Source organism: Lontra canadensis, unplaced genomic scaffold (genome assembly GCF_010015895.1).
Source record: "Lontra canadensis isolate GAN:19392208 unplaced genomic scaffold, GSC_riverotter_1.0 scaffold94, whole genome shotgun sequence".
Lineage (NCBI taxonomy): Eukaryota > Metazoa > Chordata > Mammalia > Carnivora > Mustelidae > Lontra > Lontra canadensis.
The window spans coordinates 3,470,752-3,497,840 of record NW_022631088.1 but is presented as its reverse complement, the minus strand read 5'-3'; the positions used below and the strand labels follow the sequence as shown (position 1 = coordinate 3,497,840).

Sequence of the window (27,089 nt, the reverse complement as noted above, 5' to 3'; positions counted from 1 at the left end):
ACAGGCTTTGCGTTTCCCGGGACCCAGCTCATAATATCAAATACTTAGCATTTGCCACATGCTTCGCTAAGTGCTTTTGAATTCATGACAGATTTTTATTTTCTCTTATTGAGTCTTCAAAATAAACTCCATTTTACAAAAAAGAAACCACAAGTTAAGAGATTTGCCCAAGATCTCCCGGCCCGTGAAAGGCACGGCCACAACTCCAAGTCTGTTGCTTTTCTTATGTCAGGATGTTGGGCGTCATAACCCAATCCTGTACCTTTATAATATCTAATGAGACTCTTTCATTTGGCATAAATGCCACGACCCTTGGGAACTCTTTAGTGTCTCTAGGTGGTTCTTCTGTGGACTCAACTCAGATTAGCAAATCTGTTAGAAATAGATTCTCAGGCAGATTTGAAACCTCTTTTGGAGTTTAAAGAGTATTAATTTGAGTTATTGAATGTTCCCTGAAATACATGACTGTCCCACCCAAATAATTATAAATGCTGGGCCTGGGGCTCATCCCTTTCTTGGGTTTTTTAAGTTCCTTGAGCACCTACGCCATTGAGCGGAGCAGTGGCTGCTTAGCTCCCTTAGCCACTGGTGCGATTGTCCTTACTTTCTTGTTAGATGTAGGTCTTTTCTCTCTCTTTTTTAACATTGCCTTAAAAAAATATTTTGTGTTTTGGCAGTTTCCGTTTCTGGTACATTTCCTGACTAATGGTGAATGTTCTGATTTTCTAACTAATTCTTTTTTTTTTTTTTTTTTAAGATTTTATTTATTTATTTGTCAGAGAGAGGGAGAGAGAGCGAGCACAGGCAGACAGAATGGCAGGCAGAGGCAGAGGGAGAAGCAGGCTCCCCGCCAAGCAAGGAGCCCGATGCAGGACTCAATCCCAGGATGCCGGGATCATGACCTGAGCCGAAGGCAGCTGCTTAACCAACTGAGCCACCCAGGCGTCCCTGATTTTCTAACTAATTCTTATGTGTTCCCTCTGACTCTGGGAAATTGTATCCTATATCCCTGACTCTCTTCTTGAAGACTGCTGTTGTCCTGATTGTCCAGAATGGGAAAGATTCTGAAACTCAAGAGCAAGACCTGTTTCTCTTCATCCTCCCAGACCAGACAGGTGCAGATCTGTGCTCAAAGGTTTGCCGGGGGAGTGATTTTATAACCATCCTTTCCTGAGCAACTCTGCATTTGTTGTCATTCCTTTTCACCAGACTCACGTATGTCTAATTTAAATTTCTGCTTTTCGCTTCCTCTGTTGTCCTCTGCACCTTTCATGTCCATCAAGTTCATCCTGGTTTCCTCCATTTGTGTAGTTTTTCTGCAACTAACTTGCTTTGTACTTGAATTAACTCATCTGTGAAATAGGCATAATGCTAGTCGTTACTACATCAAAATAGTTTTGGTGATCAAAGGAGCATGCATGTAAGTACTTGTGAAAAGATGTTACTTATAATCGATTCTAGTTCGGTGAAAATGTAGCAAATAGTAACACACATGTCCTTTATTTCAAGCAATCTTTGATTAAAAACCATGGTGTAGTTCAGATGTTTTGTTGGTGTTGGTTGTAACAGGAGTTGCCATGTATCTTTTACCCCTTCATCATCTCTAGGATTGTCTTGTGAAGCTTGTGTAGGTTTCCCGTGGCTATCCTAAGTCTGTAGAAACCTGAGAAGGGCCCAGTGTGAGCGCTGAAGAGCTTCCCTGGGGGCCCCCACCGGATTCACTGTCAGTCTTCCCAGTGGGATGGAGGCCCTTAGACTTCCCTTGCCATCACGGTATGCTTGGGGAATGGGCAGTGGACAGCCGAGATCTCACTCTAAACTCAGAGCCTGGCACACTCCCTGAGACATTGAGTCTGGAAGTGCTGTCTTGAGCCAGCCGCCCTCTCTGCTGGGCCTAATGCTTCTCATCCCCGGCACATGTTTCCTGGCGGCCGTGGAGCTGCTACCCTGCTTCTTTCTCCAAGGTCCCTAGAGGCCCCTTGCTTGCTGTGCTAGCCTGACAGATAAAACGATCCCGCTGGGAGCACCTGAGGTCAGTCTTGGAGCTGTGAACGCAGGCTTGACTGGTCAGAACAGAACCCCCAGCCCCAGGGTCCCCTGCAGATTTGAGGGCAAACTCTAAATTCAGTGCCTGCTCCCCTTCTCCCCTGAGAAATCTAAACCAGCTCGATGTTTACACTCATGATGATAAAACGGGAGTGGGTGTGGTTTAGGGAAATAGCGTTCACCCTGCATGACTTTGGGAACCTGATAGAGTATTCCATGCCTACCCGAAGGCTGATTCGAGTGTGACATCTGGGCGAGCGACTCAACCTCTGAGCCTGTTTCAGTTATAAAATGAGAGAGAAACCTACCAAATAAGGTTCCTTCAAACATTGAAGTGAAGCAGCACTCAATTAATACCAGCTCCCGTGTGTTCCCGTTAATTTCTAAGTCCGTGGGCCAGAGGAGAAGAAGGGGGTCACAGAGGGAATGGTTATTATGGGGAGGTGATAAGAGCTATATCTGTACACCGGGGCTGAGCAGTGAAAAGAATGCAGAGAGGTGTAAATGCCAGGGAGGGGGATGAGAAGCAAGGAGACGGGGGAAAAAGCCAGGGCCAGAAATGGAGTGTCCCCGTCCTGTGTGTTCAGCATGACATCCAGCCTCTGCTCCATACTTCCCCTTTTAGAGCAGTGACCGGCAGAGCTAGCTGGCCTTGCCGCGCTAGATACACGCAGGGGCAATCCCAAGTACCATTACTGAGCCAGACTGGGGAGTGCGGTCTTTCCCAGCCGCACGGTGCAGAGGCCCGAGTCCCAGGGTGGGTCTGCACCCCACGCCTCCATCATTCACTCCTTTGGCACTCTGTTTCTCCAGTGAGATGGTAACTCCTTTGGCCGCAGGGAATGATCTTTTGTCTCCCTCCTCCCGTGCCTAGCATGGTGCTCCTGAACATTGGTGTTTAGTAATCATTTGAGCAAAAACAAATGTATTATTCTGGAGCACAGTGTTTTTACTCATTAAGTGATGGCGCTGAGCCAGAAGTTCTTTCTAAGACAAGGATGGACTTGGGAGAAGGAGAGTACTGGGTGTGAGAGGCCAGTCCTGTAGGACTGCTCCTTCCTGCCACAAAATAGCTGCTAAAAAAAAGTAAAATTATTACATTTGGGGCAACACGGTTTTTACTATTTTATAGTTGAAGAAAGTGAGGTTCAACGAGGTCACACTGTTTATATATGAATTCCTGCTCCGGTGCTCTTTCCACTTTCTGACCCAGAGATCTGCCTCCTACCCAAGGGATAGGCCAGGCTCCCCCCAGTACAGCGTCCATTCTTGGATGCTCTGCGCTGCCAGCCCGAGCACCTGCTGTGGTTTCTGCAGCACCTGGGGAGCCCTGGCGGGGAGAGGGCAGGGAGCACGGTGAACACGGTCTCATTCCCTAAGAGGGAGGGGCGCAGGCATTTTATGGTTCGGCTGGTGCCTGGCACTTTGCTGGACACTGTAGTGCTACCCCCGCTTTTACCCTTGTAAAAAGAGGTTCCGAGGCAAAGTAACCACTCGTGGGCCAAAAGCCAGTGGGAGCCGCGAAGCAGCCGCCAGGGAAGCGGGCTTTGCCGGGGGTCAGGAGCCTCTGCTGGCGGGCGGTGCGCACGAACGCCAAAGCCCCGCGGTAGCGATGCCCACGTGGCCTCGGGAGCGCAAGCGCCCAGCCGGGGGTCCTGCCCAGCCCAGCGTCCTGTGGGGGCGGGGCCCGGGTGGCGGCGAGCGCGCCGGGGGCGGGCTCCTCGGGACAGGCTCCGCCCCCAGGGGAGAGGGTTTAAAAGGAGGGAAGGCGGCTCCCGGGGCTTCAGCCACTGCCAAGCGTGCCAGGGCAGAGGAGCGGCGGGGGTACAGCCATGCCCCTGCGAGCGGGGGGTTCTCGGCTGCTCGGCGGACTCCTGCTCTTCGCTCTGCTCGCTGCCGGCGCCGCGCCGCTCAGCTGGGATCCCCCAGAGCCCCGCAGCCGGGCCAGCAAGATCCGAGTGCACCCTCGGGGCAACCTCTGGGCCACCGGTAAGTCTTCGGGACCCGGACAAGCGCCCCTCACCCTGCTCTGATTCCATTTTTCTTGTCAGGCCGTTCCTCAGCCAGGGACACTAGTGTCCACGCTGGTGAGGACCCTGGAACTCGTCTAATTTAATAGATGGGAAACTTGAGACCCAGACAGTTCAGTGACTTGGCTAAGATCACTCAGCCAGTTAAAACAGAGCTGGGGCTGGATCCTAGATCTGCCTGCCAGCCGGAGCCCCTTGCCTTAGGCAGCAGTCTGCTGAACCTTATTCTGACTTCTGGTGTGTCTTCTCTTTGCACCTCCACCCTCCAGACACCTCTTCATTCCCCACTTTCCTCCTTGCCCTCTCCTGTCCCTCCTGCAAGCAGGTAGCACAACTGGCAGACTTTCTCCCTGGCCATGTGCCATCCTCTCTACCATCTCCACCTGTTCAGGAACAGCCAAAGTACAGGCTTTGCCACCCCACGGGGGCATTTGTGTCTCCTGGTGAGGAGGAGGAGGAAGACTGACCTCGGATCTTGCTGTCACGAGAACTGAAAGTTGAGAGAGATGGGGAGCTTTCCCACTGGGATAGGATCCTCGCTCCCCAACTTCCTTGTGCCTTGGTGCCTCCTTTCTAGGTCACTTCATGGGTAAGAAGAGCCTGGAAACCCCCAGCCCATTCCTCTTGGGGACAGCTCCCCACATCTCCCTGAGGGACCAGAGACTCCAGCTGAGTCATGATCTTCCCAGGATCCTCCTGCTAAAGAAAGTTCTGGGCATGAGCCTTAGCAGCCCAGCACCTCACCCCCAGGTGAGCCAAGCTCCTACCTCAGGCCCAGGAGAGGCCTAGCCAGGGCTGCTGCTGGTTCCAGCATTGGGCATCGGGTGTGACAGACCCCCAAGGTGTGATGGGCCCCAGAAAGCCAGGGATTCCAGGCTCTCCTTGTGATCCAGAGCCAAAGGGAGAAGACTTCAAAGAAACTGACCTTTCCAGCAAACCTCACAGAACAAGAAGTAGGAAAGAAATTTCCCCTCACCTAGTCCCCAGTCTGAAGTCACAGCCTAGGAGTAATTAGCGAGCTTCTTGCAGCAGGACGTTCCCCTCCCCCCAGACTCGCCCTACGCCAGCTCTCCACCTTTGGTGTGCTTCGTTTGTACTTGTGGCTACAGTTGGGACCCTGAGACCCAGAAAGGAGAAGAGTCAGCACCCAAGACAGAGTCCAGACCTTGTTCAACTTGACCAGTGCTCTTCCCAGTCCCTCATCCGCCTCAGTAACCCTCAGCACAGGGTTTCTCAACCTCAGCACTCCTGACATTCTGGGCTGGATAATTCTTTGTTGTGGGGGCTGCCCTGTGCTTTCGAGGAAGTTTAGTAGTATCCCTTGTCTCTACCCACTGGAGCATTCTCCCCCGACCCCATTTGTGACAACCACAAAAAAATGCCTCCAGACATTGCCAGAGCTCTCGTGAGGGGAAAGAGGTAGGAAACCAAATTACCCCTGGTTGTAGATCACTGAGTTAGGACATTCAAGATTCCTAAGCTAGAGCCAAGACAGCTTCAGTCTCTAGTCTGGTAGAAGGGCAGCTCCTCAATTCCCTGCTCCTGGTGCTGTCCGCAGCCCACACCACCTTCCCTCGTACTTTGTTACTGTGCCCAGAAGGCCGTGTAGTGTGGTAGAATGGGGCTTCTGGTGACAACGAGCTAAGCTCGTAACCTAGCTATTTAGTAGGGACCTCAAAGACCTCATCTTCCTCATTTATAAAATGGGGATGATGAGGATAGTGCCCATCTTCTATTAAATGAGACCATTTGTGTCAAGTGCTCAGCGTGGTGCCTGGCACGTAGAAAGCACTTAGTAAGCACCTGTCACAGACTCACCTTCATATCCCCCACTGTGCCTAGCATACAGTGCATACATTTTGAAAGAAGGGAGGGGCATTTCCTAGAGAAGGCCCAACTCCACCCCAGTCAACCTCCTGGGCTCTCCTCCTTCATAGAACCACGAGCCCCTGGGGACCTCAGAAGTGAGGGCCGGAAGCTTGGGCTGGCTTAGTCTAAAGGGAGATGATGTCACCTCGGGGGCTAGCGATGTCACCAACTAGCGAACCTCCGAGGAAGCAGTACCTGGGATTGGGGAATGGGGCTTCAGAAGTGGGTTCTGGGGCAGAGCTGGGGCCAGGGAGAGAAAACACGGATGCTGGCCCAGGGCCAGGCACATAACAGGGACTTCACTTCCATGATCTCCTTGTCTCTCATGACCACTTTGAGAAAACCACTGCCCGACCCTTCCCAGGTCCTTCTTCAGGGAGAAAGGTGCCAGGGGTCCTGCCTGAGCTAAGAGCCTGCCCCTGCCTACCTCTGTGGATGCCTAGCACTTAGGAATGGCAGGACGCCCCTGCCATGTACCCCCTCTGCCCAGATCAATTCTGTGTGTTCCCATTCAGTACAGGAGGCTGCTGGCCCAGATGCTGCAGAAGGGGTGTCCCTAATGAGGAAGAGACGCCGACGTGACTTAGACTGTGCACACCCAGGGAAGGTGCTGAGCGGGACCCTGGTGGCAGCCCCATCTGGATGTAAAACCTGGGCTCAAATGTCTGTTACTCCGTTACTGTGATTTCTGGTTGTGTCGCCGGGAATACTGCCCATGAGACACAAATTATGTCCCTGCTGTATTTCTTGCTTCCGTGTTGAAGTCGTGAATAAAACCCTGCTCTTTACATAGACTGTCTGGGCCTCTCCTTCCAGCCGCGTTTGAGGGTGCGGGAGGGAAAGGGGGCTGCCGGAGGGCATGTTCAATGAGATAGAGCTGGCTTCTAAAAGTCTAGAGAACCTCAGGACACCGGCCTACTTGGGAATCCTATTCAGTTGCTCATTCAGCAAGCAGGTACTCAGAGCCTGCTGGATATGCCTGGGTTCTTACTCTCACCTCTGCCACCTACTGACACAGGCAAGTCTCTCCTGTTTCCTCGCCTGGACGAGGGAGCTGCCCTCCACTACAAGATGAGGTTTTGCTTACCCCATTCCATTTCATCCCTATGCCAAGCTTTGAGGGGAGTGCCCAGGGCATACAAGGGAGTGAGCCGGGCTAGGATCCAGACCTCGCTGTCTGCTTACTCTCTTCTCTGGCCTTGGGTAGGGCTGCCAGATTTAGCAAGTAAAAATACAGGACACTCAGTTAAATTCTCATTTCACATAAACCAATGAATAGGTTTTTCGTCTGAGATGTCCTAAGCATTGCATGGACATACCCGAAAAAATTATTCGTTAGTTTACCTAAAATTCGAATTTAACCAAGCATGCTGTATTTTATCTGGGCTTGACCCTCTGATCTGCAAATATTCGGTGATGAAACGGGCGGGTATTTGGCCCCCGAGGCCCCGCCCGGAACTGACATCCTGGGAACCTCTGATTTTACGTCATTTTCCCCGGAGCTTTTGCCAGGAGAATCCCGGACCCAGCCCGGCGAGGGCACTGTGCGCTGGTGAAGGCGCTGTTTCCTCTCGGCCCCGCCCCCTGGAGTGGGACCACGCCTCCCAGCCAGAGCCGGCCGCGCCCACTCCTCGCGAGAGGTCCGCGCCTGCCGAGGAAGGTTCCCAGAGGCGGAAGTGGGGCGGTGGTAGTGGGGTACCGGAAGCGGCGTTGCCATGGAGTCCGCGGAGGACTGGCTGGTGGAATCCTTGCGCTTGTAAATCTTTTGGGCCTGGGACGTGGGCTCTGGGCCTGGAGCCGGCGGGGTGGGCGGACCGGCGCGGGGTGGAGAGCGCAGGGAACCCCGGTGTGGGCTGGGCCGGCCTGGTCGTGGGGTGGGGCCCGGCATCTGGGAAGAGGCACCTCCCCGTGTGCGTGGCCTGTGTGTGGTGCCAGGGAGAGCGGTGGTCCTGGAAGATGATAATCTCCTAGGTGACCCGTTACTTTGCGCCAGCCTGAGTGAGACCTTGAACAAAAGGTCTCAGTGATCCCTCACATCAGCCTTGGGAAGCCTGGGATCTCTGGGAGTTGCGTTTTACAGATGAGGACCGAGGCTCAGGGATAACTGTGACCGGCCTGGCCCCAGCCACACGAGGGCTATGATGTGCAACAAGACCTGCTCCCGGGTCTGCTTTGCGCCAGAGCCTGAGCCCCCACCCACCGAACCGTGCTGCTGTCTCAGAGTTTTAACAGCTGTAGTGCTATGCACCGTGTGACGTTGTGTCTTTATCATGCAGGTACCAAGATTTCCATGCATTCGACCTTTCAGGAGCCACTCGAGTCCTCGAATGGATTGGTGACAAAGGTGACCTGCCCTGCCTGGCTCTGAAGGAGATGGACTCTTACTCCTCAGGCTGGACCTCTTAATGCTAGCTCAGCTGGAAGGGACCCAACCCACACTTCTGGGAGTCTGAGGCCTCCTCTTGGTCTTGTAGCAATTTCCGCCCTGTGGGCACTTAACATTCCCTTAGTACAATCTAGATCCCTTCCATTCCCCAATACAAGGCTGCATACCAGTAGTGGAGGAATTTATCTTTGCTTTGGAGGTTTTGGTGAAATTTCTGGACACAGCTACAGTCCAGGATCTTTCTAGCAGTTTGGCACAGCTACTTCTGCTTCTTTTTCCAGGAGTCTTCGTTGCTGGCTATGAAAGCCTGAAAAAAAATGAGATTCTTCATCTCATACTACCTCTCAGACTTTCTGTAAAAGAAAACCAGGTAACTTGAAATATGAACACTGAATATATGCATCTACTTTTTATTCATTTATTAAACCTTTATAGAGAGTTTCTCCACCTACTAGGTATCGTCCTGGATACTAGACAGAGAGAGGGACAAGCCCTGGTCCTGCCTGCTTGTGTCACAGGGAGGCAGGGGTGCACAGAGATAAATGCTACAGGATGTCTGAGGTTTACAGAGGGATCCTAGAAGAAGGGGTCAGTTTTACTTTATCAAAAATAGATTTAGGGAGTCATTGGCGTGTAGAGGGTGGCTGAAACCCTTAGAATGGTTAACGTCACCTAGGATGACAGTGTCATGTATAAGGAGTAAAAGAAGACGATGTGTTAAGAGCAAACCTCAGGAATGGTTAGAGGAAGAGGAATCCACAACAAGTACTAAGAAGGAAGAGTCTTTGAAGTAGGAGTCTCAGAAAAGGGCAGTGTTTCAGAAGCCAAGAGAAGGGAATGTGTGAAGAAAAAAAGAGTGAGTAGCTGCGTGAGGTTGCTGTAAAATCACTCACACTCATCTGAGGACAGCCTGGCCTCTGTGGCCCTGGGGGGAATTTCCTGCCTAGTGCACTTGACCTTCCCCAGTCCCCACCACTGAGGCTTGAGCCAGGAGCTCACTCACCCAGACTGAGCCTTGAGGAGACACCTTATTTACCTCCTACCTCTCACCGCTGGCTTTTCCTCTTTTTTCTTGTGGCTACCTCCTTTCCTTCTGCTTCCAGTCCCTCCCGTGGAAAGAGTGGAGTCTAGTGGCTGAGAGCATGAACTTTGGTTAGACAGACTTGGGTTCAGATCCACAACATAATCCCTGTGTGACCTTAGAAAAGTTGCTGAAATTTCCTGTGCTTTTGTCATTTTAGAATAGGGGTCGTTACAGTACGTACAGGTCAGGGCCATTAAAAGAATTCAATGTGATAAAGTAGATCAAGCCCTGAACGCAGAGCCTGATGCAGTGAACACTGGATGACTGGTGGCTGCTACATTTTTATTGCTAGAAGAACCCACCTGACTTTCCATGGGAGCTGGGGAGGAAAGGGGATAGGGTAGTTGACTGATACATTCCAGCTGTCTTGGATGAAGCTATGAAGCTTGGGTGACTCCTCTAAGGAGGCCTGGAGTATGACACTTGTGCTGTAGTGAAAGGGCCCAGGGAAAGGTTGGGAGAAGGGTTTTGGGTGTGCAGGAAGCCAGGAAGGCTGTGTAGGCAGCTGAGACCAACATTTACCGGTGGCAGCACACCGAGGCCGGGCGGGGAGAAGCATCTGTTGCCAGCGAGGGGCTTCGTGCCAGCGTCTGACCCGGAGCTCATCGGAGGTGTGTCTCTGGAAAGCAGGCTCTCTGATGCTCCACCCCTTTGTATTTTAGGGCTTATGCCCAGAAAGAGATTTCAAGGTGTGCCACGGAGGGTTTTCAGACGCGTCTGTCTTTGAGCTGAAGCACGTGCCAGACACCAGGTATGGTCAGCTCTGTGACCCTGACCTTCCATTCAGGGTGGAGTGGCTGGAGCTGTCAGGGGTGTCCTGCCTCTTTAGCACCGCCTTGACCCTTATCCACTCAGCACGCAGGCACGTGTGCGTGCGTGCGCACACACACACGCGGCTTTGGAATAAAAAAAAAAACAAACAAACATTGGTAGCTTGATGGTCCCTCCCAGACCACAGACCTTTGAACTAATGTAACCCACAGGTCGCTGGAGTTGTCCCAAGGAATACAGAGTAGAAGGATGCCCTTAGTTTCTCATAGAAATGGTGGTGGGGAGTTGGGACTAATCGTCCCAGCTGGTGGAGATGGAGAGTCTCCAGGTTAGGGTTGTGTATTCAGGCTCCATGCTCATGCCCTCTCGGATACGTCGTGCTCTAGGGATGCCTGGGCTCAGTCCCACGACCCTCCATGAGCTCTGGGTCTGTCCCTCAAGCGCCGGAAGCTGCTACTTGTCTGTGAAATGAGGGTGACTGGTCTTGATGATCTCTCCGTGCAATAAGCTTTTCTGGTATGGGGAGTGTAGGGACCCCAAGCTGAGCAGGCCGGGAAGGGAAAAGTCCGGCGGGTATGTGAGTGAGCTCCCCACTCGCTAGACTAATCCTTCTGTCTGTTATGAATAGGTTGCTGGTCACCACTGGTCTACCTGGTTCTTACCTGCACGTGTGGCAGGTCGCAGAGGACAGTGGTGAGTGAATTTGACTTGGTGGGGCTGGGTTGTGGGAAAGCCTGATACCCATACACTCCAGCTCCTAATCTAGGCCAGTTAAGAAGGAGTCGCAGAGCCAGGTGGGAATTAAAAAGCAGTATCTAATTTAACGTGGGCAAAGATGAGTGGGCAAAGCTCCCCAATGGAGCTTCCTGTAACTTGCTTCAGGAGTTCAGTTCCCCTCCCTAGTCGTAGGCAGAGCACCTGCCGTACTCCGTGCCTCTCCCCAGGCCAGGGCAGAGGCGAGGGCAGAGCTGGGGCCACTCAGGTGAGCTCACCTCTGGGAGGAGGAGGAGGTGGCGGTGGCAAGGAGATCACAGGGATGGAAAATAATGAGGGAGCAAGAGGCACAGCCTACCAGTCTCCCTCTTCGTGAAGTCACTCTACTCCCTAATGGGAACAGGAAAAGGAGCCGGAAGTGTTAATCCTGTTCCCTTTGGGAGGGAAGCGAGCTCATTCATGCGGAATAGCCTTCCCTCCAGCAGTGGGTGTGCAGGTTCCCCTGCCAGGCAGGCACCAAGAGCTGGCAGCCCTGATCCAGCCCCTTCCATCCCTCCTCCAGCTAGAGCATTGTTGGCCAGAACAGAATTGTGCCTCGGAGGCACAGGCCACTGTTCTTGGAACTGCCTCTTTGCTTGTGTGATGCTCCGCCCCTGGTCCCTGTGCGGGCTCCCTTGGCTACTTCCCAGAGCCCGGCTGGTAGCTCCTAGCTTCTCCCCAGGATGTGCTGGTCCAGAAAGGTGGTTCTTGTGCTTTTGCAAGATCACAGACTCAGGGCTTTCCTTTGTTGTGTCCTCTTTGTCACTTGTCTAATGCTATAGCGTCCACTTTGTATCATTGACTTGCAGTTATGATTGTTTATTTTCTTAAATTTTATTGAAATTCACACATTTTAAGTGTACAATTCAGTGATTTCTAGTACATTTAACTAATTGCGCAACTATCACTCTAAGTCCATTTTAGAACATTTTCATGACCCGAGTGAGATCTGTTTTGCCACTTCCTGTTACTCCCCATTCCCACACCCTGCCCCACTCATCTACTTTCTGCCTCTGTAATAGATTTGCCTCTTCTGAACATTTCCTATCATACGATGTGTGGTCTCTTGTATGTGGCTTCTTTCACTCAGTGTTACATTTTGAGGTCCGTCCTGTCGTACCACGGGAGGGCATCTGGTTCCCCAGGCACAGTCAGGACGAAAGGCAGGGACCCAGCATATAGCACTAGTTCCTTTTTTTGGCTGAGTAATATTCCACTGCGTGTGTGTGCTGCACTTGCCTCTCTGTCCACCAGCTGTTGGCTGTTACCATGTATGAGTCTCAGTGTGGACATGTTTTCATTTCCCTTGGACAGACACTTAGGAGTGAAATCGCTGGATAATGTGGTAAATTTATGTTTGATTTTTTTTTTTTAAAGATTTTTATTTATTTGACAGATCACAAGTAGGCAGAGAGGCAGGCAGAGAGAGAGAGGAGGAAGCAGGCTTCCCACTGAGCAGAAAGCCCGATGTGGGGCTCGATCCCAGGGACCCTGGGATCATGACCTGAGCCGAAGGCAGAGGCTTTAACCCACTGAGCCACCAAGGTGCCCCTATGTTTGATTTTTTAAAAGACATTTCCAAACTGTTTTCCAGAATGGCTTCATTATTTACATTCCCACCAACAGTGTATGAGATATTCTGTTTGCCCATGTCCTCATCAACATTTGTTAAAGCATCCTAGTGACAGTGAAATTTTTTTCTCTTTGTGCCTTTCATGTTCATCTTTTTAATGACTAATAATATTGAGCATCTTTCCCTGTGCTCATTAGCTATTCATAGGTCTTCTTCGGGGAAATGCCTACTCATATCTTCATGAGAGAGTTTTGTTATTTTTTCCCACACCCTCACAGGCTGAAGACAGTATGCCGTCCTGGGCCCTTTGATGTTCTGGATTCACTGTACATTTAATAGATACTTGCTCAGATTAATCAATAATCTGCATAAGGTAACAGTAATATTAATAAGCATACTGTCCTCCAGGCACTGTACCAAGGACTTTCCGTGACTGATCTCATTAAATTCTTAGGAGTCTGAGAACAGACCATCCCAGAGAGGATGTTGTTGAAAGACATGAAAACAGTAGCCTGACCTGGCCGCGGGTCTGGTCTGACGTTAGGGTCTGCTCGGAACCACATCTGGTGGTAACTATACTTAGGAATAATCATTGATCTCAGTGCAGGTGTAGGGGCTCTGAAGAAAACGTGGTAGGGTATTTACTGAGCCGCAGCTGGGTCAGTGCCTCCATTTCGCTTGGAGCTGGTCCCTGGAGGGAGATCTGTCAATGATAGGGAGCATTTATGGGCTGGCTGCTCGGTAGAGCATGGGACGCTTGATCTGGGGGACGTGAGTTTGAGCCCCACATTGGGTGTGGAGCCTACTTTAAAAAAAGAAAAAAATGTTCTTACTATGATTTGTAGCAGTAGTTAACATCTCATTCATTCAAAGATACTCACTGTGCACTTCTGATGTGGCAGGCAATGGGGAAGGTTCTGGGGATTACAACAGCAAGCAGAAACCTAGATGCTCCTTTTTTCTTGGTGCTCATATTTGAGCACATATTTTGCCCATTTTTTGATTGACTTTTTCATCTTTAAGAGTCCTCCATACATTCTAGATTTGTCCTATACGTGTTTTTTAAATTTTATTTTATTTAAATTCAATTAATTAACACATAACATATTACTAGTTTCAGAGGTAGAGTTTGGTGATTCATCATTTGCATGTAACACCAGTGCGCGTTACATCATGTGCCCTCCTCAGTGCCCCCAGTTACCCCTTCCCCCCACCCAGCTCCCCTCCAGCAACCCTCAGTATGTTTCCTAAAGTCAAGAGTCAAGTTTATCTCTCTCTCTGATTTCATCTTGTTTTATTTTTCCCTCCCTTCCCCTATGATCCTCTATTTTGTTTCTTAAATTCCACATATGAGTGAAATCATCTGATAATTGTCTTTCTGTGGTTGACTTATTTCACTTAGCATAATACCCTCTAGTTCTATCCATGTCATGGGAAATGTTAAGATTTCATTTTTCTGATGGCTGCATAATAGTCTATGGTATATATATACACACCACATCTTTATCCATTCATCTGTCCATGGACATCTGGGCTCTTTCCATAGTTTGGCTGTTGTGGACATTGCTGCTATGAACATTGGGGTGCAGGTGCCCCTTCGGATCACTACATTAGTATCTTTGGGATAAATACCCAGTAGTGCGATTGCTGGGTCATAGAGCAGCTCTGTTTTTAATCCTATATATGTTTTGCTAATATTTTCACCCAGTCTGTTACTTGTCTTTTCGTTTTCTTAATAGTGTCTTCTGAAGCATAAAAGTTCTACATTTTGGTGAGGTCTGATTTGTCAGTGTTTTCTCTTAAGGACTGTACTCTTGGTGTCATATTTAAGAAATCTTTACCTAACCCACAGATTTTTTTCCTCTATGCATTGTTTTTTGTTTTTTTTTTAAGATTTTATTTATTTATTTGACAGACAGAGATCACAAGTAGGCAGAGAGGCAGGCAGAGAGAGAGGAGGTAGCCGGCTCCCTGCTGAGCAGAGATCCCGATGCGGGGCTCGATCCCAGGACCCTGGGATCATGACCTGAGCTGAAGACAGAGGCTTCAACCCACTGAGCCACCCAGGCGCCCCTCCTCTATGCATTGTTTTATTTTCCCCCCAGTTTTATTGTTTTCGTGCCAACATTTAAGCCTGTGCTCTCTTTAGAGTTCCCCTTTGTGTACAGTGTGAAGTCACCTTTTTGCCTATAAATATCCAATTGTCTCAGCGCCATTTGTCAAATAGCCTTATCTTTCTCCATTGATTTGCCTTGCTGCTTTTGTTGAAAGATGGTTGCTTAACCATAAATATAAGAATTTATTTCTGGACTCTCAGTTCTGTTCCATTGATCTTCATGTCTCTCCTTAGGCCAGTAACTTGTAGTTTTTTATCTTGACCTAAAAATAGGCTGTATGCGACAGTAGTTGTTTAAAGATGAGAGGGAGGGGAGTCTCACTAGCCATGTGGAGGCACCCGGAGCTGCCTTCTGTGCTGCCTTTTGTCCTGATGGTGCCTGGGGTGCCAGGTGCTGCACAGAACCTCTAGCCCTAGGCTCAGGGGAGCTAATGGCCCAGTGGGGCTAGCTTTGACAGTCCTATGGGAGTAGCAAATCAGATCAAGAGTTCTCTTCCCCAAAAAAAAAAAAAAAGAGTTCTCTTTCCTGGGGCACCTGGGTGGCTCAGTGGGTTAAGCCTCTGCCTTTAGCTTGGGTCATGATCTCAGGGTCCTGGGATCGAGCCCCATATCAGGCTCTCTGCTCAGCAGGGAGCCTGCTTCCCCCTGCCTCTCTGCCTACTTGTGATCTGTGTGTGTGTGTGTGTGTGTCAAATAAATAAATAAAAAATCTTAAAAAAAAAAAAAGTTCTCTTTCCCTCGATACTAGTGCAGAATAGTCCAGAGCCCAGGAGGGTCGGCCAGCTGTTTTTCTAGAAGCCAGAATTTTCCAAAGTCCAGGTGCTGACCCACAGCTTTGATGTCTCAAAAACCCGATTTTGTTAGCACATCCTAAACAAATGTGTTTATAGAGGCAGACACACTCAACAGACTCACTCATCAGACTCCTATAGAAACCGGAATGCAGTTTTATGAGTTCATAAATGAAAAAATAAGTATCCCTGAAATTAGACTATTCTAGATCTTTAATTCTTTGCCTATAGAAGACGTGACCTCACCAAAGACTGTGTGATAAACAAAACCATAACAAGAGGAATCAGCTCAGAGGTTTCCAAATTGTGTTTTCACACGCGGTCTTCAGCACAAAGTATAAAGCTTGTGAAGTCAGTGCTGCCCAGGCCTTGTACCATCCAGGCCCCTGGAGCAGCGTCTGAGGCCTTTCTCTCCTTTTCTCTCCTCACTGGGGCTGTGGAAGCCTTTGAGTTAGACGAATACATATCTGAAGATCTCAGCTGAATGTCGCCTGCTGTAGCCTCTTTGAAGTTCAATGCTTAGTCTGGTGTGGCTCCCTCCACCCTGGACAGGCCCCAGTGTTTTCTTTGCCTCCGTGGCTGGACAGCTCCCTCTCTCAAGGACAACACTGTCCCTTAGCTGTGTTAAGGCGATTGCTCACTCGTGCAGGTGTGGGCGCTGTTCCGGTTCTGTAGGGAGTGTGCCTACCTCTGACCTGTTCTGTGTTGGTGAATACTCAGACACAACCTTCTTTCATGGCCAAGTTCTTAGAGGTGCCTCACTGTGTCTTTTGCTTTGATTTCCTAGTCGTTTCCATTTTCCATTTGAGGCTGGTTTGCTAAATGCGGTATGGATTCCCTGGAGGAGGGCATTTTACCACAGGCTAGAGGGAGGAGGAGGAGGAGACCTTCAGGAGGCTCTGAAAGTTTCCACTGCGTCTTTGAAATAGGTCTTTGAAGGCTTTCCCTTGGCTGCCTCCTTTCCACCGTCAGAGGATGGATCATATCGTATCTGAGTCCCGTGCCCCGGCTCAGAGCAGTAGGTCTCATGGAGTCTGTTCCAGGCTCCTTAGAGTGTGTGGAAAGGGAAGAGGGAGCTGCGCACGTGCCGCCCAGGAGGGGGCACGCTGTGCCAAGGCGGGTTTGACTCACAGCCTCACCAGCACTCCCCAGTCTCGGATCCCGAGCTCTGCTGTCCTGTCTGCTTCAAACCTCCACAGCCTGTGTGGAAGGAGCGGCTGAGTTCAGCAAGTCCGGATCAAGGGCACTGAGAGTCTGTGGGTCTTGGGAGGAACACCCAAGGGCCTTCTGCATTCTAGCCCAGCCCAGACACGTGCTCCGTGCCCTCCTTGGATGGGAACCATTTCAGGGGACTCGCTACCTTGTGCCTGCTTGCCAAGCTGTGCTAGTATTCCTTCTCGTCTCTTCCTTCCTCATTCTTTCACCTGTGCTTTAGAACCAGAAAAATAGCTAGGTGTCCGTTTTCTTCAGAGAAGTGGTGACCAAATAATGAGCCTCTCTTGGAGCCAGAAAATACAAAATGGAAATATGCATCTCCCGAAAGTAGTTTGTGCAGCAAATTTCCGTTCCGAGCTCTGCTCTAAACGGCTGTCACCAAGAGAAGCCTCCAGAGCACGGGGCGAGAACCAAGCAGGCTGAGCAGACACGTGTCCTTGCTCCTGCCCGATGCAACAGTGCCACGGAACCCCCCCGCCCAGTCTCCATTTGGAGACATCGGCCTCGTGACCTTCTCCTGCTTGGCGTCTGCAGGTCGCTTGAGGCCATGGAACATGTGTTTGAAGAAATACTATTAGTTTGTGAACTCTGTACCTATTATTTTCACTTAAGGTGTCAGTGACATCCTCAGTGCATTCTTGGCTTTTTTCTATCTTTATGTGTTCTTTGTAAAACTATAAAAAGCCAGACTGCTCTTGGGGTTTTGAGATGGCCGCTGTGACTCATTAGCTCCTGTGTGTCAAACTGTTTATAAGACAAATTATGAAGGAATTAAAGTGCTACTGACAGTTTCAGTTTTAGAAATGTGAACGTAATCCAGGGCATTTATGTCTCACGTCCTCTCTTGCCGGCTGTCAGCCCCCTTTCGTCCTTGACTTAAACGTACGAGGGAAGAGGCTGCCAGCTGGCCTCCACCTTGTAATATTGCAGCCTTCATCGGCACCCCAGATTTTAACCTCTTGTGCTTTCCCCCAGATGTCATTCAAGCTGTCAGCACCATTGCTGTGCCGGACAAGGAGGGCGGTCTCTGGCCCAGGGTGGCCATCTTCTCTTCGATGGCACCTGGAGTCCTCCACGGGGTGAGGCTCCGCAGTCTGAAGGTCGTGGACTTGGAATCCCAGAAGACCACATACACCTCAGGTGCCACTTCTGTTCACTCCTTGCCGGCATCTCCTGCTCACTCCCATCCTCCTCAGCCCCATGAAGAACTGAGTTCAGCCACCTGGCCAGCTGCTGGGGGAACCAGCTGGACGCAAGGCAGGCCCTGGCCTCAAGGGGCTGCGGTTCTGGGGCTGGAGGAGGCAGTCCCAGGGACCAGTGCCATCCCAGCTGTGTGGAGCGTGGCGAGGTGCCGGGGGGTGGTGGGAAGCTTCCAGAGGAAGGGGCGTGTGACCGGCCAGATTCCTGTGATTCTAGCAGCTTTTCTCTGTCACGCTCTGTCTTCCAGGAGTCAGTGACAGTGAGGAGCTAAGCAGCCTCCAGGTCCTGGCTGCAGACACCTTTGCCTTCTGCTGCGCCTCAGGCCGCCTGGGGCTTGTTGACATCCGCCAGAAGTGGGCGCCGTCAGAGACCATCAGCCCCAGGGCTGGGGCTGCTGGAGGGAGGTGGTGTGCTGAAGTTGGGGGCCGGGGCCCTGGGCCGAGCATTGCCAGCCTTGGCTCAAACGGGCAGCTCTGTCTCCTTGATCCCCGGGATCTCAGCCATCCTGTGAGCTCCGTCCAGTGCTCGGTGTCTGCACCCAGCCCTGACCCAGAGCTGCTGCGAGTGACTTGGGCTCCAGGCCTGGACAACTGCTTGGCCATTTCAGGTACCGCTGAGCAGTATTTGGTGTCTGTCACTTACCTCCCAGGGGACCATATGGTGCTCGGGAAGGAGACTGCAGCCCCATATAAACTTGGCCCCAGAAGTGACAGTCGCTCCCAGAGAAGCTCCAGACAAATAGTCCAGGTTCTTCCAGGGCAGGCCCTTCCCCGTTCTAGCTACTCAACTTTCACATGGGTAGCAGACCTTTCCTACCTGAGCAGGAATTCGGTGCTGAGGTTGGTCAAGAGGCCTGCAGACAGTGAGGCACTAGGACAGTCATGGGGCTGGACCAGCAAGAGGTGAGAGGATCACAGAAGTGCTTCTTGGACTGCTTGCTTCTCGAATTCCAGCAAGCTGCTAGGTCAGCAGGCTCCTGGGTCTGGCCTGGCAGTTTCTAGCTAAATGAGGATGTCTAATAATGAGGGTATCTAAGAGTCCATGGGAAGGACCCATGGAAGGGGAGAGGTTGAAAGAAGAGTCGAGAGAGCAAGAAAAGATCATTGATAATGGCAGGATCCAAAAAGGGCAGAAGGGAAGAACCAGACTCGGTGGAGGAACTGTCTCTTTGGTAGCAAGAAGACAGCAGGATGGGGTGTGCGTGGGTATAGCTAGGTCATGGGGGGACATGTGGGCGCTCCTCTGTAAAGGCTTCTGTTTCTGCCATCAAGCCGGAGGCAAGGCCATCTGCCCAGAGGGATCTGGATGCAGAGGGATTAGGCTTTGAAGCAAGTGGAGAAGATTTGAAAGAGTCTCTTCAGCCTCAGTTTCCTGAGGAGAATAATAGTACCTGTTTCATACAGTGGTGAGGATCAAAAGAACACATGTCCAGGCCTTGGGCCTGACACTTCACAGATGAACAAAAGAAGTATACTGTCCCCACCCTAGCGAGTCATCGGCTGCTGACATCAGGGGCATAGCTTACGCCCCCTTCAGCTGGCCTTATGTATCTTTTTCTTATTTTAAGTAGTTGCCACCCAACGTGGGGCTCAAATGCATGACCTCAAGATCAAGAGTCAGATGCTCTACTGACTGAGCTAGCTGGGCATCCCCTGGCCTTAAGCATCTTGTTACTATTTGATTTCTCATCCTATAGCCTGTTTTGGTGCCAGAAAGCAAACTCTTAAAAATTAGGGATGCCTGCCTGGCTCAGTCAGAGTGTGGACTCTTGATCTCAGGGTCATGAGTTCAAGCCCCATATTGGGCAGAGAGATAACTTAAATAATAAACAATAAATATTACTTTTCAGGGCTTCCTGGGTGGCTCAGTCTTAAGCATCTGCCTTTAGCTCAGGTCATGATCCTAAGGTCCTGGTATTGAGCCCCGCTTTAGGCTCCCTGCTCAGCAGGAAGCCTGCTTCTCCCTCTCCCATCCCCCTGCTTGTGCTCCCTCTCTTATTGTGTCTCTCTCTGTCAGATAAATGAACAAAATCTTTTTTAAAAAATTACTTTTCAGTGTCAGTCCTCTCTTTTCTCGTTCTTCCTTAGGTTTTGATGGGACAGTCCAGGTCTATGATGCCACATCTTGGGATGGAGCAGGAAGCCAAGTAGAACCTCTCTTCACTCACAGAGGTCACATCTTCCTGGAGGACAATCAGACAGACACTGCTCCACTGGTCACTACCCACACGTGGCACCCCCACAAGCCACGGACTCTGTTATCAGCAGCGAGCGACGCCTCCCTGCACGTGTGGGACTGGGTGGACCTCCGCGCGGCCCACTGACTCCAACGTCTTCCTACCCAGGCCTGGAAGAAGAGGAGCTGCTGTAGAGCCAAGGTACTGACTTAGGTCGCTGTTACCAGCCAAGTGGCCTTGGGCAAGTCAGCCAGCTTCTCCTACCCTCAGGTTCTTTATTGGTAAAATAAGAATAGTAAGAGCTACCTCTTCTCTGGCTTGTTGGGAAAATTAGAAGTGATGGGTTAAAACTCAGGATGCCTAGCACAATAAATATTTGGTAGCTCCTGTTAGATCCGGGAGCCCCATTTCCCCCCAAGTGTAGAATGACAGTGTTTATCCCTGTCTGTATTCACAATATCAGAGTGAAGATTGAAAAAAAACAACAAATGTTATAAACATGTTTTGTGAATTTTTTTACAGAACTCAAAATGTACAAGGGCCAATAAATATGAAAAAAGAAGTCAACTCCAGTAGGAAAGAAGGAAATAACAATTAAAACAAGATGACGTGCTTTTTTACCTACCAAGTTGCCAAATGTGTCAAATAGTGCTTTGGACAGCTGATGGAGGGGCCCTGATGACCCAGCTCAGGGGGAACGAAGCAGCAGCGTGGTTCCTGCTCCCAGCGGTACACAGCAGCCATGTTCAGTCGAACCTGAATTTGTATGTCCAGTCTCCTGTTAAATAGCAGTTAAAATTTTCTCGTCTTTCGCTGTTATAGTGTGAACAATGTTTGTACCCATGGACAAAAGCCTATAGGATAAATTTCTAAAGTGAAAATTGCTGAGGCAGAGGATGTGTGCATTTTTAGGTTCTGTAAATCCTGCTTGCGTGCCCTCCCTGGGGACTGTGCGGTTTGTGAAGGCAGCAGTGATGGGTGTCTTTCTCTGCCCTCCCCAGCCAAGTGGCCCTAGTGGCTGCCTTTGCCGGTCTGATCAATGAAAAATCTTTACTTGTAGTTTTCGTCTGTACGTCTTGGATGTATGAAATTGAGACTCCTTGTGTAAACATTTAGAGGCAAAGATATCTAAAGATGAGAACAGCTGGGATGGGGGTATAGGCATTCTCACCAGTACGCCTTGTGGCAGAGAGCGGACCGCCCCCACTCTTCAGGTAGTTTGCCCTGGGACAAACCTGGCCCCAGGTGGTGCTTTCCCATGCCTGCCCCCAGCCTCCCAGGGGAATAGACCCAAGGGGCATTTCTTTTTGGTAGCAAATATTAAAGTGTACCTGCGTTCCTGTTAATAGAATTTCTCACTGGCACATCTTTTAAGGAATTTTCAGCAAGTTAGCTTTTGAAATTACTTGATTACTCATCAGTTTGGGCTCTGAGTTCTTAAGAAAGAATTTTATTGAGATATAATTCACATACCATACATATAATACATGCACTATACAATTCACCCATCGAAAGTGTTCTACTTGGTGGTATATTACTAATTTTTAAAGAGTATGGTAAAATATATGTCACAATTTGCCAGTCTTCTTCATTTTTAAGTATACAGTTCCATAGAATTAACTACATTCACCATGTTGCACAACCATCACTACTTCTAATTCCAAAACTTTTTTGTCACCCCAGACAAGCTCTGTGACCTTCATGGGCTCTGGTTTGCTGGCCGTCAGTGGGCATACTTGTATTAATCAGCTCGGGCCGCCCTAATGGAACACCACAGATTGGGGGCACACACAATAGGCACTCTGTGCTCACAGTCCTGGAGGCTGGAAGTCCAAGATCCAGGGGCCAACACGTTTTTTTCTGAGGCCTCGTCTCCTGGCTTCTAAGAGCCACCATCGCTGTGTGCACACGGGGCCCCTTTGTGTCCTTGAAGAGAGTGGTCTGGTCTCTGTTCCTCTCACAAGGACACCAGCCCTTTCAGATTAGGGCCTCACCCTCATGACCTCATTTAACCTTACTTACCTCTTAAAAGGCTGTGTCTCCAAATACTGTCACTTTGGGGGTTAGGGTTTCCATGTAAGAATTTGGGGCAGGGGCTCAAGTTAATACAAAGCACTTAGGAATTATTTTGAAGTGAGAAAAACCTAAGAAATTTTCAAATGAAATGCTTTTTTAATTTAACAATGAAGCTGAGGGAGTGTTATGTACTGGAGAAGTTTAGTTTAAAATATTCAGTTTCAAGATGTCATTTTTATCATCTTCTGAAGTCTTCCTTCTGTACTTTCTCCCCACCACTTCCCCCACCATTCCCCCATGGGAGCCGATCCTGTAGATCTCTTCTGAGCTATTAGTGACATCACACTGACGGTTGAAATTGGCCATGATGGAAATACTTACTCCACAGAAATTGGCAAATACTATAGCATACTGCTGGCTAAGCTATATTACCCACCAAGTAAAAGCAGAAATGAGTCATTTAGAAAATAGTAGAGCTGATAGACGAATTCAAAAGCTGCTTTGCTGAAAAATAGTGATAAAATGCCTATCAGTCAAGGTCTAGCCAGAAAGACTGAACCCACGCTGAGTAATTCAGCTGCAGGAATTCAGTTTTGAGGCATCTGGAAGAGGATGCAGGGGAAGGTGGGGCCCATGAGAGAAGAAGAGCAGCAGGAAGTTACCCAGAGGAACAAAGGGATGGGATGGGGTGGGGTGTGACAAGAGCTGAGCAGTGGGGCCTCCCAGCTGGAAAGGGAGCACAGCAATCCTGCTGGCCAGGGCTGGGACCCTGGAGCAGGGGCTGGGACTGCAGAGGACACAGTTGGAGACTGCAGAAGTCCAGAAACAGACAAAGTCCCCTGGCTTGCCAGCAGGGGAGCCCAGGAGGCACAGTGAGCCGGAGTCTGCACCTGCAGTACCAAGCAGAAGGGACAGAACCACGACAGATCTGAGAACAGACTGATAGGCACCACATCTAAACCTCTACAAATTAAGCGAGAAAAAGGAAAAAAAAAATGAAGATTATAAGAGAAAAATATGTAAAATTACATGTTAATTTGAAAGGCTCAAGACATTTAATTTTCTTAAAAACTGTTATTTGTAAACTACTTTTTAGTAGAAAATCTGAGTTCTCCAATACTTAAGAAAGAAAAACCTGAAGGAGGAGCACCAAAAAGGATGTTGGGGGTGGGGCAATTTTGTGGGTACACTTTTTTTCAAACTTTTAAAGAACAGCAATTCCCATGCTAGAGACATTTTCTTTCTGGTTTTGTTGTTGTTTTTAAGGTTTTACTTATTTGAGAAAGAAAGCACCAGTAGGGAGAGGGGCAGATGGAGAGGGAAACTCAGACTCCCCACTGAGTGCAGAGCTTGATGTAAGGCTCTATCCCAGGACCCTGAGCCAAAGTCAAAGGCTTAACTAAGTCACCCAGGTGTCCCAACTAGAGCCATTTTCATTTAAAAAAAAAATCTGGGAAACTAGTCAATTCCTAATATAATACCAAAATGTGGCCCAGAAACTGTGTGCTCATAGACACACACACACACACGCTCACTCAAACTCAGTTACTAATTCAAGACAGTGGGCCTCAACACCATCAGCCCCAACATGCCTTCTGTGAACACCCTTTACTATCCTGAAACAAAATTTTACAGGGAAAATGGATTTCTTACAAACAATTTCAAAACCAGTATAAATACAAAAGAGTATGTATTTCCATACATGAAAGTTCACACTTATCCATAGGGATGTAATCAGATGCTTGTGCTGTGTGCTGTATTTGTGACACACACCAGAGTGTTGATGACACGGTTTTTCTGAACGGGTGAGGGGTGCCTGCCTGGCGCGGTTGGTAGAGCGTGTGACTGGATCTTGGGGTCATGAGTTTGAGCCCCATGTCAGGGTAGAGTTTACTTAAATGCATTAAAAAAAAAAAACACTTTGGAACATTCTGAACAAAAGAATGTACAATTTCCCCTAGTTTATAGTAGCCAAGTTTCTGGGAAATTTGTGTATATTAACACTGTCCTCATATAGGGGTGCCTGGGTGGCTCAGTGGGTTAAAGCCTCTGCCTTCGGCTCAGGTCATGATCCCAGGGTGCTGGGATCGAGCCCGCATCAGGCTCTCTGCTCAGCGGGGAGCCTGCTTCCTCCTCCCTCTCTCTGCCTGCCTCTCTGCCGACTTGTGATCTCTGTCTGGCAAATAAATAAATAAAATCTTTAAAAAAAAAACTGTCCTCATATAGATATAAAAAGGTAGATTGTAGGCCCATATAACTGTAAAAATTTTTCTCAATCAGCGGTTCTCAAACTCCCACATGCGTCAGGATCACCCAGAGGACTGGTGAGAACAGACTTCTGAGCAAGCAGCTGGAAAGGGAAGGTGGATGGAGGACGGGGAGCCAGGACCAGCTGGGACGGGTCAGCAGTTCTCGCTGTCCGCAGTCCTGGTGTCGCGGGTCTCCTGCAGGAGCTGCTAGCAGCCTTTGCCACGGGACGGAACACACCTGTGGCCGAGGAGCGGCAGCAGCTGAAGAGCTTATGGGAAGACAGAACCGCTGCATGCGGACAGGCGCCAGCGGGAACTACAAATGCACCTGCCCCAGGACCCAAGCGTCAAAAAAAAAAAAAAAGGCTTCCCCTTCACTTCCTCCAGATCTCACCCCGGAACGAGTCTTGTGGCTCACTCTACCTGGAAACGCACAGGGGAATGACTTTGGGGGAATGTGGCCAAGTCACCGCATTAGAAAACCACCTCACATTTGAGGTGCAGCTCGAGAGCTTGCATCTGGAGAAAGCTCCCAGGTGCTCCTGGGGCTGCGAGCACGTGACCCGGCCCGAGCGGCCCCGTCCTCCGCGCAGGCGCAGTAGCGCTGGTCGTGCAGCGCGGGCTCCACAATCGCGTTCAGGCGGTGTGGCCCCTGTCACCACACGCCAGCCGTGCTTCCAGTGTGGGCAACAGCTACAAATCTTCACCTCCAGTTTCCAGAAGGCCCCTTTGGGAACCTACACAGTGCCCGGGGAACGCCCGGGGTTCCCTCAGCTCCTCCAGGAAGAAGCCCCAGAGAACCCCGAGAGGGACCCGAGGACCGTCCGCGACGCACATCGCCCTGAGCACAGGGTCCGCTCTAGTCCAGCTCTGAGCAAAGACGGTGGAGACTCAGCACGGAAGGGGGAGAGTGTTCAGGAACTGTTCCGGCCTCATGGAGATTCACAATACAAGAGCGAGATTTGGAGAGATTAAAAAGGAGGAAGCAAGAAATACGAAGAGCCAAGGAGCGAAGGTGAGTAACGCGGTTGCGGGCAGCCGTCGCGCGTGTGAGCGCTCGGAAGCGTGTGTTCCGGAACACAAACTGTTCTGGCCGCAGGAGGAGGCCCGTCCCCGGGTGTAAGGGGTGTTCTCAAAGGCTGCGGCCGGGGGTGGGGGTGGGGGGACTCAGTCGCAGCCGGTTCTCGGGCGCCGCCTCCCACTCCCTCCTCCTCCGGCCTAGTGGGTCCGCCAGTGCCCTCGGGGGCGGACGTGTGACCCAGGGGCCCAGATCCGTTCTGCACTTCTCTCCTGAGCGTCCGACAGGGAGAGCAGGGTCAGTGCCGAGGTCAGCCCCACGGGTGTGAGGCTGGGCTTCTGGGGAGCGGGGGCAAGGGTCTGGAAGGAGCCCTGGCACCGAGCGCAGGTGCGGAGGAAACCTGCAGCCCGAGACACGTGGGCAGCAAGGCAGAGTGAAGTTTGCGGGAATGAAGGAAACGCGAACGGTCCCGCCATGTGATGGCTGTGACTGTTTGTTGCCAGCGGGTGCAGGCACTGGGGTGACGGAGGGAAGCGGGTGTGGCACGGCGGTGGCAGAAGGAGGGGCGGCTGGAGGTTCTGGTTCTCTGGGCCAGCTCTTCTCCAGCATCGTCCTGGTGGCTGCCGGGCAAGAGGTCAGAGGGGTACAACCTGGCCCCACGGTGGGGGAGCTGAGGGAACCACTGGCTGGGGGAAGGGGGTTCTGTGATCTGGGAGCACAGAGAGCTGAGACCCAGCGTGAGCAGGAGAGGGGCTATTTGAGCTGTGTCCTTCCCTAGGGTGGAAGGAGAGGGTGGGGTGTTCCAGGCAGAGGGAAGCACCTGGGAAAAGACAGAAGTGAGAAAGGGCACGGCCCCAGTCTGGGGAGAAAGCAAGTTGGAAGTAAGACTGAGAAAGGGGGCTGTGGCCGGGCCCTGACTGCTGTGCGTCGTCGGAATGAGGGGCTGCGGGCCTCCTCCAAGCAGGAAGAGCTCACGGGTCTGACCAGTGCCCACATGGGCCGCCGTCTGTCCGTCTGTGCTTCTTTGTGGTTGGCGCTACATTTCCTCTGGGAAGCATGGCCAGTCAGCGAGATGGTTCAGAGTCTCTCTGCCCGGCGCTGCCCCTTGGACTTGGGCAGAACAGGTGCCGGGAAGTAAGCCAGACGCAAAGATGCTGCTTCCACGATGGACCCAAATCAGGCCAGTTGGCTGCGACAGGAAGTGGAATAGTGGTGGCTGGGGGCTGGGGCAGGAGCATTCGGAGTTCCTCTGGGATGGATACACTTCCAGTTTGGGACGATGAAAAAGTTTTGGTGTTGGTGGGTGGCGATAACTGAACATAAATGCAGATGTACTTTATGCCCCCAAATTGTGCCCTTCCCCCGGGTTGAGAAGGCCATAGTCCATGGTTATGTGCCCACAGAGCCTGCATCCCTCCACCAGGCCTCTTCAAGGGACCTGGACCCAGAAGGTCCTGTCCGAATGGCCAGAGTCTGCTTCCAGAGCCTACACGCCCTCTTCCATTCTGTCCTCTCAAGGCAGGGAGTGTGGCCAGAGGCTTCGGGCACACACCGGGGTCGTACCTGGCTCAGAGTAGGTGGGGCAGGGCTGCTGCTCCTCCCGCACCGCCCCCTGCCATCCTGCCACCTGCAGGAGTCCCCAGTGCATTCTGAACCTGGCTCCATCACTTCATACCCTCCAGAAGCACTAGAACCAAAAGCCAGACTAAGGGTGTCTGTCATGCAGCTCTTCATCTTGGGGCTGTGAGTTCCAGACCCATGCTGGGTGTAGAGATTACTTAAAAAAAAAAAAAAAA

General features: G+C 50.7%; 2 protein-coding genes across 4 annotated transcripts; both read left to right on the top strand.

Annotated features, from left to right (window-relative positions):
• Positions 1-3,847: 3,847 nt before the first annotated feature.
• NMB (neuromedin B) lies at positions 3,848-6,740 on the top strand. 3 transcript variants are annotated; one of them, XM_032836915.1, is made up of 3 exons: positions 3,848-4,035; positions 4,654-4,826; positions 6,466-6,740. In XM_032836915.1, the coding sequence occupies exons 1-3, from the start codon at positions 3,879-3,881 to the stop codon at positions 6,628-6,630; spliced, it is 495 nt and encodes a 164-aa protein (XP_032692806.1). In that variant the 5' UTR covers positions 3,848-3,878; the 3' UTR covers positions 6,631-6,740. The 3 variants fall into 3 exon arrangements, with proteins under 3 accessions (XP_032692806.1, XP_032692807.1, XP_032692808.1); XM_032836916.1 differs by having other exon boundaries at positions 6,461-6,625; XM_032836917.1 differs by lacking the exon at positions 4,654-4,826 and having other exon boundaries at positions 6,461-6,740.
• An 868-nt stretch (positions 6,741-7,608) lies between these two features.
• Positions 7,609-21,069, top strand: WDR73 (WD repeat domain 73). The gene is made up of 9 exons (XM_032836819.1): positions 7,609-7,701; positions 8,222-8,289; positions 8,613-8,701; positions 10,078-10,166; positions 10,815-10,879; positions 17,610-17,774; positions 18,082-18,441; positions 19,922-20,211; positions 20,533-21,069. Exons 1-8 carry the CDS (start codon positions 7,661-7,663, stop codon positions 20,155-20,157), a joined length of 1,113 nt encoding a protein of 370 aa, XP_032692710.1. The 5' UTR covers positions 7,609-7,660; the 3' UTR covers positions 20,158-20,211; positions 20,533-21,069.
• The last annotated feature ends 6,020 nt before the right edge of the window (positions 21,070-27,089 follow it).